We start from the raw sequence: 9841 nt of genomic DNA, 5'->3' as shown, positions 1-9841 counted from the left end.
TGGGAGAGGCTTGTGATTCTTCCCTGAGCAAGTGATCCCCAAATCGTATTTTACGCTTCCTGAAAGCCACCACGGTTCATTGCACATTACTGACTCCATAGTTAATAATATTGTTCCACTTCCCTAATCTCTCAATATTTAAACTAATAGCATGGCCCAACTAATGCCTTCTTACAGGAGGGCTCATAGGTGCCTTTTCTGCATCCTTTGGTCTGACTTGAATTCTTGGATCTGGAGGTATCTGCATCCATGGCAGGACGAAGCTCTTCTGCATCAGAGGTAAGGTGGGTGTGGATGCTTGGGCCTACTGGCATGTTGCATGTGTATGCCTTTGTGGCAAAGGGGGGATATGGGGCTGAAAAGAATGATATATGTCTTGAGATGAACCAGCTCCTGAGATAAAAGCTTGTCAGCAGATAGTGCTGGCTGAGGTAGTTTTTCTGGGCTGTGCTACTCACGCACCCCTTCTGCCAGCAAGGCAAGAGCATGGTCCTTTTTGCCTCTGAATTATTCTCTTAGCTGGACATGAGAAAGACTGTAGTGTCCCCCATCAGGTCATTTCAGTCCCATATTTGACCATAGTTGCCAAGCTGAATAAATAGAGAAAGCAGACCAGACAAGCTGGACTGTGTAATGGAAGGCAAAGTAGTGATAGTCACAGTATGGCCATAAAGTCTGTATGTGGTGCCGCTGTGTGTGAAAATCCTGGACAAATGACCAGGAGGGAAGAGGGTCTTGGAAGAATCTGTCTGCAGAATCTAGTTCTTGTGCTAGCCAGCAGCTGCTTGGATTCTACCATAGCTCGTGTTGGGTTGCTTTGGGCCATGAGAAGATCTAGATCCAGGTCCTTGGGAATTCCAGCTGCTTCTGGAATATTTGCCTTAGACAAAGTTGGTGCTCAGTCTCCGTTGTGCTTCCTCATCCCACTCTATCCTGGCACCATACTCGTCACCTACAAACAAGACAGAAGAAGAAAGGAGAGCTATTAACCCAGCTGGCAATGCCAAAGGGCAGGATATATCTCCAGGCTGTGGTACACAGTTTATCTTCTGACCATAGTTAAGGCTTTCTGTTGTGTTTATACCTGTATGGCATCCATGCAACCAAATACGTTGTCCCTCATACTGGCACTGACAGCGAAGGGCATTGTTGGAAAAGTCAGACTCTGCTACCTCCTGCTTAGGGTTCACTATAACCTGCCAAAAAAAGCGGGAGAGCGGAAGGGGAAAGGATGGCTTGTAGTTCAGGTTGCTTGCTCTCTTCTCATCTTCTCTGTGCCCCTTCCCAGTTTTAGTTTTTTTTAAAATCCATGACAAAGCAACTTACAACAAGGGCCAAATTTATGCCTTTCTGCTAATACCTCTGTGCTCAGACCAAGTCAGATTCCTACCCAAACTTACCTGGAATATGTAACTCCCAGGGGGCACATCAGTGATATCTATCCACTGGCAGTCAATATCATGTCTGTATGTGTCCCAGCAGCCTACACTGACACCCTGCTCTCCAAAATTAGCACAGCCAAAACGCCGCTGCATTCCTATAGGGAAGAGAATAGACTAAGTGGGAGAAAGTAGGCCTTGTGTCTCTCACAATAGGCTTCTGATGAACATCTGTAGTATTTTGTACTGTTCCCTTTTGAATGTCATGAATTTTCTCTTACCCTCTGGGCAGTTGGTGTCCTCCAGACAGAAACTGGCCTTGTGTCCCTCAGCCACCTTGGATCCATTGAGTGTCAATAAGTCATAGTGTGTGAAAACCTCAATGCTGTGGAAATGTCTGTGGGATGATGAAAATGAGGAATCAGAAAGCTACAATAGGTCAGGATAAAACTACGGCTTGGAAGAAACGGGCTTGTCTAGGCAATAGCCAAACAGTCATTCTTGCTACTTGTGGCAACGAAAAGCAAAGATCTGCTGAGCCATGAAACAAAGCAAAGTAGACGAATTAAGTGGGGCTTTTGGCTCAGTTGCTATTATAGCTCTTCATCCATGCTCAACCATAATGATAGCTTTAGCATAAACATTGCTATTTTCCCAGATGCAACAAACTGAGCTCCCACCATAAAAGAGCTGGCTAGGGTGGATATCTTTCAGTGGGATACGTGAGCTTTAACTTACAGGGAGATGAAAAGGCTAGGTTTAGAAAAGGAAAAGTCTGGATGTGATTTTAAAAAAAAAATAAACAAAAATACCAACAGGAATTAACAACAGCTTTCCGTTGCAAAGTGCATCAGATAGAAATAGCACTTCATATGACAAAGAAGCACATATTACTGGCCATGCTGTGTCAAGAACTACCTGTGGCATTCATGCCATATCCATGCATGACGCCCAATTTTTGGAAGGAAGTCAGCCCGGCCCAGATTGTGAATCTGAGAAGAGAAGCGCAGCAGGCGTCGATACCCCTCTGGCCAGTTCATATGGTCAGCAGAGGCAGAAAGGCAGCCTTCCTCATGGGCACAATACAGCATGTTCAACGGGCGGTCCTCAAGATAAGCTGTCTCCTCTACCAGCTGGGCACTCATTACTAGATCTGGAGCATCTAAAAAGACAAGTGGAGCATGAAGTCTTAAACCCATACAGTGTGAATTCTAGGCCCATAATGATAGGCAGTTGATATCCCAGTCCAACTACACCACATTCTCCAGATTTGTCTATCATATTATATCCCAAAGGTGCTTTTTCAAGAGGCAAGTGGACTTTCTGGTTTTTCGTTGAAGATATTTCGTTTCTCATCCAAGAAACTTCTTCAGCTTCTTGGATGAGAAGCGAAACATCTTCAACGAAAAACCAGAAAGTCCACTTGCCTCTTGAAAAAGCACCTTTGGGACAACCATGACCTGGATGACTGAGAATCTCCATAGACATCATACTATATATTTTGCACTCTCAACATTTCTTTCTTCAACCTCAATATAACAATAAATAAATAAATAAATCTGTCTTTGCCCTAGGCAAAAAGGTGGCTCTCGTAACTGCTGTGATGCCTACTATATGTACAGGGCCGGATTTAGATGAAAAGAGGCCCTAGGCTATTCCACTTATGAGGCCCTTTCACCTATAGTGAAAGTGTAATTTTAATTTTGCTAACAATTTGAATGTAGGCCCCTCTTGATCTTGAGGCCCTAGGCTGAAGCCTAGTTAGCCTATAGGAAAATCCGGCCCTGTATATGTAGCTGCTCTACTATATGTGATCCCATTGTCTTAGCTTTAAACACCCTCAGGCCAGGCCAGGCCATTCCTATTTCCACTTACTCTGGGTGCAGGTGACTCCTGCAACAAAACGGCCTCCTCCATTTGGGCAATGCACGGGTCCATGGTGCTGACATTGTAGAATAGACAGTTCTGTGCCTTTACAGCGCACACCACTCAACACCACCTCAGAAGCATCTGTATTGCCCTGCCAGTACCATGTTTCCTGGAATAGGAACAAGGGAGTAGGATCCAAGTAAATACAGGCTCTGAATTTGAAATCCTTGTCTTGGGCTACATAAGCTCCCAAGCTGCCTTTAAACCCTTGCCCAATCATGATTAACTTGAAAGCTTGGGACATCAGGTACCATATTTGCAACTGAGTAAGCAAGCCAGAATTGTGCTGGTGCACTCAGTACTTAACATTATGAGTCAATAACATAGGCAATCACTTACCTGGAGAGCATGGCTTGCAAAGCCCAGCCCCATCTGTCGACAAACAACCATGGCCTCCTTGAGTCCCCAGTGTTCCCCACACACAGCACCCCAGCGGAAGGCATTTCCTCTGGGCACCAGTACTTCTACAACACCTTCCTCTGAAGTGCGTCCACCAGCCAGACGGATCTGAATGGATGAAAACTGACTTAATAGAACGGAAGAATAGTGATGTAATGCAATGCATGTTACATGTTATGAATCCAAAACTATGTCGGCATCATTAGAGTTTTTGACAATTTGGATACAAGTTTCCTTAGAAATGCATAATGGATTGTATGAAGGCCATTCAGATTGGTCAAGTGGCAGTGGCTTTTTTTTTTTTTTTGCAGCCTGCCAAGTTGTGGTACCCTATATTTTTCCAAGTAAGACATGGCCCCAACAACTCTTTATTCATTCCAGTTTACTCTTTCTTAGGTCAGTTACACTTTCTCTTCTGAGGTGTTTAGCAAAAGCAGCCCATCTCCTTGTATTATTCATTTTTCTCCCGGTTTTGGTTTTTAGCCAAAGAACTGGATCTTACTTGACGTTGGACATTTGTTTGGGGCACATTGCAGCGGACAGCAACATCATTGTCATGCCGGCATCCTGTCTGAGCTGCTTTTTGGGACCTGCAGTCCATCAGTGATCGTTCATGTCCCCTGCACCGCACTCTTGTTAAATGGATAGGACCTAGGCCTGTAACATGAATTATTCTTGATAGGATGGAGTCCCATCACATTGCATGTCACACACGCTACACCCCAAATTCTTCCCCACATGCACAGTTATCAGTCTGATTCTTTCTCACTAGGGATACATGGATCTTCCTAGTCTCCATTCTTTTACTTTAGTCCCACAACTCACTCTTCTCCAAATTCATCCTCTTCTTCCTATTCCTGAAATTTATCTCTGTTATTGCAGAACTCTGTCACCCTTTCTGGATTTTGTTTGCTTCTGAGAAACTCCATGAAATGTTTCTTAGAAGTAACTTATCCAGAGTCTTCCTTCTCCTTTCATATTTATCAAGGATGCAAATTTCCTAATTCAAGCCTTACGTCACCCACTTTATGATTTCCCTCATCCCTTCCACTCACCTTGGCCCAACTGTGCTCCTGAAAGAGCTTCTCGTGCAGTGCCATAACCTAACTGCCGACACACCACACTGGCAGCAGGTAGATTCCAGCCTTCATCACACACAGTGCCCCACTGGTTACCTATTAGCACTTCCACACGCCCTTCACCTATATGTGCACCTGCACGGAGACGCACCTGGGCTTCCTTCTGGAATGGAGATAGAGATTAGGGACCAACAAACAGAAGGGTGGGTTAGTGATATTTATGAAAGATGGACTTTTGTTCTCTGTCAACAGCAAAGAGTGAAACCAGTAGGCTTCCATCTAAGGTTTTTAACATGCAGTTCTCCTCTTTCATTCTTAACCTGTTATGAAAGTTCTAAGGCCACACAGATATCTTTCTGTAACCCTTTGGTCTTTCCACTGCTATTCTAGGATGGAACAACTATGGTATATAGGATTGATTCAGTGAAGCACTATGAACTCTTTGTCTGAAATCATCCTGACAGAGAATTAGACTGGTCCTTGCCCTAGTAGATCCTACAGTTTTGCTATGGTCAGTGCTCTTCACTGTGAATATTTTGAGCCTACTTGTAAAGATATATGAGCCTCTATTAATATTCTTTGGAAAATTGTCTTCTTTTTACCTGCTTAGGCTTGCTATGGCTGGTTAGCTTGGCTTTCTTGGGCTGGAATTCAGGACCTGCTATACAGCTGACCAAGGCATGCATACCATGTGGGCAGGCACTTTGATTCTGAGCTTTTGGAAGCACATGTAGTTTGCATTCACCCAAGTGAACCTCAGTGCCCAGGCATTTAATCTGATGGATCCAGAAGGTATTCTTCTTACTCAGTTTTTTTAGGCTGCAAAACAAGGGAAGAAATTATTGTCTTTTGTCAGATAATAATCCCTCTGGCAATCCTCCAGAAGGCTTTTTCCACGGCTGAATTGCAGTGCCATCCACCCATCCTTGAGTTCGCAGAAAACTGTACTAGCGTGAAATTTGCTGTCCTCACTTGCTATCCTGTTTCTATTGCCTTAGTTTCAAGTTACTGGAGTCACCTGACTTTGCTTCAAGGTGACAAAGCCTGGCAGAATTTATACAGCTTGAGTCGGTCCTTCAATGGTGTCATTATAAGGAAGAAAATAGTGCTTTAAAACTGACACATGACTTCAACCTGTCCCATTCATGGTTGGTAAAGAAAGGATGGCAACATTATTGGAACACAGCAGAAAAGGGCCAGGTAAATACCATCATTAGGCACAAATGGGGAAAGGCTTTGAAATTTGGTGAATTAACTGCTTAAAGGCCCAGGAAGCAATCATGCAAATAAATTCTAGAGGCTCCAGAATCCTCTTTTCCCAAATATTGACTATTTCAAGGCAATAAAAAATGAGCCCACTCCTTACCTGGACCTTGGATCCTTTAGTTTCTGATTCCAGAGTTTCCTGAAATAGATGAAATAGAAATTAGATTATCTAATATAAATGCACTTTGGCAGGAGCATTAAAAATTCCACTGCAGAAACAGTAGATACATAACTCAGATCCTTCACTGCGTGTTGACAATTTTTTTGTTGACAATTTTTAGATATATATATATTTTAAAAGAACTCATTCTGAACTCTCATTTCCATGAATTACCAAGTACACTGAAGTTATGGTCCTTCGTATTCTCATTTGTTCTTTTAGGAAAGGTGACAGCACTATCCACGAGAACTAAATTACCTAAAGCCCCTGCCACTCCTGAATCAGTACCTGCACAGATGTTCTCATAAATAAACTGCAAGAGCTATGGCTATCATCATAGAAAAAAGAGAGTACTTGACGATGATGGAGACCAGAGCTTTAAGTACATCTTTACCTATGTGGTCAAGAAAAAAAATGTGTCCACAGATCCTGTTGGCATTCAGAGAACATGTTCATCTTCCTCAACCTGAGCACTCTGCCACTGCCCCATCAAACATGGCTGTGCTTGTGATCTAACACTTTGAGAGGACACCGCACCAAGTTAGGACAGTCTAGACATTGACCCTGGGGTGCTAGTCCCACAGCATTGAGGCATAAGCCAGAGCCAGAAAGTGCAGGTTCTGCTCAGTCTCTGAGAAGCGCAGTCTTCACTATATAATTACCCCACTGCGGTTTGGCTGGACCCCATGGTAAAATGGCCCTGGCATCCACAACTGCTTATTGCAGGACTGTATTTAGCAAGAGAATAGTGGGTGGAGTGTAGAAGATGGACAGAAGGAAACAAGTACATGGAACTACCAGTCTGTGGAGAGAAAAAGAACCCACAAAAAGGAATTGGGACAGGCCTCTTCATGAGAAACAAAAGGAAATTTTAGACAAGACAAACAGAAACAGCCCTGTTTTCTTTACTAAAGAACGGCCTGATGCTTATGCTGAGCCTTATGCTGCCGTTAAAAGGTCGACCCTCCAGTTTATATTTATCTCTTTCTTCATCGCAAATATAACATTGCACACATAGCCCTTGTACTTCTCACTTGTACCTGTAGAATCCTGTGGCCACCTGTCCGTCATAGGGGAATCCCAGCATCCCACACAGTACACGAGTATTGTTTCGAGTCCAGCCAGCATCGCACACCTGGCGCCAGCGCCCCTGGAGCTTTACTTCTACCGCACCTTCTGTGACCGGGGAGCTCAATTTGGCCCGGGCCAGTATCGGCTTGATTTGTACCTCTTCTACCTTTGAACCCTACCCAAGAGAAAGAATGGATATTACTCCGTTTTGGGATTGCTGTTAATGAAAAGTGAAATCATCACATGCACATGCTCAGCAACGGCGCAGGGACAAAACCGGCTGATCTTCATTTCACCGTAAGATTACATTCCTACGGCCATTGATCTCAGCAGGGCTTCCAAATGTGCACACATAGGATGCTCCAGATTATCATTATAGAAAGGAAACAGCTCCAGACTCTAATCAGGTCCTCACCTGCAGCTGGATATGTGAAGCAGCAGAATTGAGTCGGCGGGGCCCTGTGCACACCACGCCGCTATCTTCATTGTGGTTGCAATCAGTCACCCCCCAACCATTGGAGGCACATTCAGCCAGAGAGCTTTCAGTACCTGAGCAGCGCATATTGTCCAGCCAGATGGGACCTGTAGATACATAAGATCAGAAGCCCTGGTTGCTCTTTTCAGTGTTTCATTTTCCCCAGCCTGATCTCACTGCCTTTCCTAGGAAATACCATACTATTTTCTGTTTATACTTTGCTAGTCTTTCAATTTAAACATCACTTGTAATATACATGGAACATTTTGAGAAATCAAGCAAATATTGTTACATCAGAACAAATAATTTTACTTCTATATCACCAAAAAGAACTTCTTGTTAGGTATATATTTGGTGAGGAATAGGAGAAGTGTAAGAAAATGGGGAACATCTGGATAGAGATCAGACTAGAGTAGTCTTCCCCAACTAAATACCCTCCAGGTGGAATACAATCCCCATCATTCCCCATCAGAACAGCTAATAACACTCGTATTCCAGTGTATCTGAAGAGCATACATTGAGGAAGGCTGGATTGGTAGACAAAAAAGCCCAGCAAATGTGGGGAATCTGGTTCCATGAATTCTCATCCTAAATACAAATGTATTTAATTTAATTTACATTAATTTAAGATGAACTCACTATGGCCAACATGTTACTTTTTATTAGACTTTGTCCCTATCTTCTTTTGGCAATGTTTGGCACTTACAGATTTTCACCTGAAGTTGAAGTGAGCATAGCCCAAAGTACCCACAGTATTGTAAGACCCCCACTTGTTATACAGAACTGTTTTGCTATTTCTTGATGGAAGAGAAGAATTATTGTGAAATGTGTGGGATGCAATCTCCCCCATCTTTCAATTAATGGTGGTTTTGAGCCAAGGAAAAGTAAAATCTGGCTGGTTCACATAATCCCAGTATTTAGAACAGGAAGATACATAGCCCACTTACTTGAAAGCTACTATAGAGCTTAAAAACCTAGACTAACAATTTGAATGCTTTCATAGTAAATACCACCTTTATTAGTGAGTTTCCAGCTCTTGCACTGAAAATGGGTGTTGCAACTCAGGTCTGCATTAAAAACTACTTGAGATGAACAGAATTCTCCATTCCTGCCCGTCCTTACCATCTCCTGAGCCATATTTGGCGCTGTGAGCCCAGTTTATGGCCTGATCATAGCCCAGCTCTCTGCAGGCCACATTTGCCACGTGGATGTTGAAGTCATCATCGCACACTGTGCCCCACTGTCCTTTGTACAGCACCTCCAGACGCCCTTCACCTGCTTGGCTCCTGGGCCCCACCAAGCGCAGCTTAATTTTGGGGTGCTTTGCCCAGCTAGGTACTTGAAGACATAGGAGGAGGAAGAGGAGGAAGGTAAGAGGATACACCTGCAGAGGGAGCATCTCTGGTCCAGTGCTGGTGGAGATCCCTGGGAGGCAAGGAAATTTGATAAAGGAATATAGGAAAGGAAAGGGTCAGTGGCACTTCTTATCAGAGGATTCCTTTTTTTTTTTTAAATGGACAAGACAATTTATAACAACAATATAAAAATAACCAGGAGGAAATGTTTTCTTTTTTAAAAAAAAATCAGCAGTAGCAAATAATAATGCATTGTAAATTATTCATTAAGCACTTAGCAATGTGGACTCATTTTAAGATGACCCAGGTTCTTCCCCCACCCCTACCTCACCAGAAGGAGAATGACAAAGGGGGAAGCAGGCATAGACGAGCCTGCCAAAGGCATAGCACAGCAGCCCAACAACCCACAAGAGTAGGATGGGACCTTGCCATCTCCTCCAATATCCTGCCACATCAGTAGAGTGAAATGATTGGTTGCTTTTCTATATTTGTGACCAGGATTTTCTGAGAGGCTGCAGAGGATGTCCAATTTCTACCTGGACACACTGACGCCTTTCCATGCAAAGCACAGCTTATGAAGAGGGGACAGCCATGCAGGCACAAGTCCATCACCATCTCCCTGTGCCCACTGATCTCAATCTAACATACTTCACTGAGGGATTTGATTTATCCATTCCACACTGCTGTGGACTGTGCTAAAGGACAAACTGGGCCCCTTCCTCTACATT

At 43.7% G+C, this 9841-nt stretch overlaps 1 protein-coding gene across 1 annotated transcript; it reads right to left on the bottom strand.

The window, feature by feature from the left end:
* Nucleotides 1-881: 881 nt before the first annotated feature.
* Nucleotides 882-9157, bottom strand: LOXL4 (lysyl oxidase like 4). Its single transcript, XM_070945277.1, has 14 exons — nt 8881-9157; nt 7699-7865; nt 7253-7458; nt 6153-6191; nt 5389-5605; nt 4763-4949; nt 4210-4364; nt 3648-3815; nt 3255-3417; nt 2298-2541; nt 1661-1776; nt 1401-1537; nt 1085-1196; nt 882-952 (listed from the first exon to the last, which is right to left on the bottom strand). The coding sequence occupies exons 1-14, from the start codon at nt 9155-9157 to the stop codon at nt 882-884; spliced, it is 2259 nt and encodes a 752-aa protein (XP_070801378.1).
* Nucleotides 9158-9841: the final 684 nt, after the last annotated feature.

The sequence above is a fragment of the Pituophis catenifer genome, unplaced genomic scaffold, assembly GCF_029215685.1.
Source record: "Pituophis catenifer annectens isolate HBS135680 unplaced genomic scaffold, rPitCat1.0.hap2 SCAF_6, whole genome shotgun sequence".
Classification (NCBI taxonomy): domain Eukaryota; kingdom Metazoa; phylum Chordata; class Lepidosauria; order Squamata; family Colubridae; genus Pituophis; species Pituophis catenifer.
Note: the sequence above shows the minus strand (reverse complement) of the source record. Positions and strands in the feature narration are given on the sequence as shown.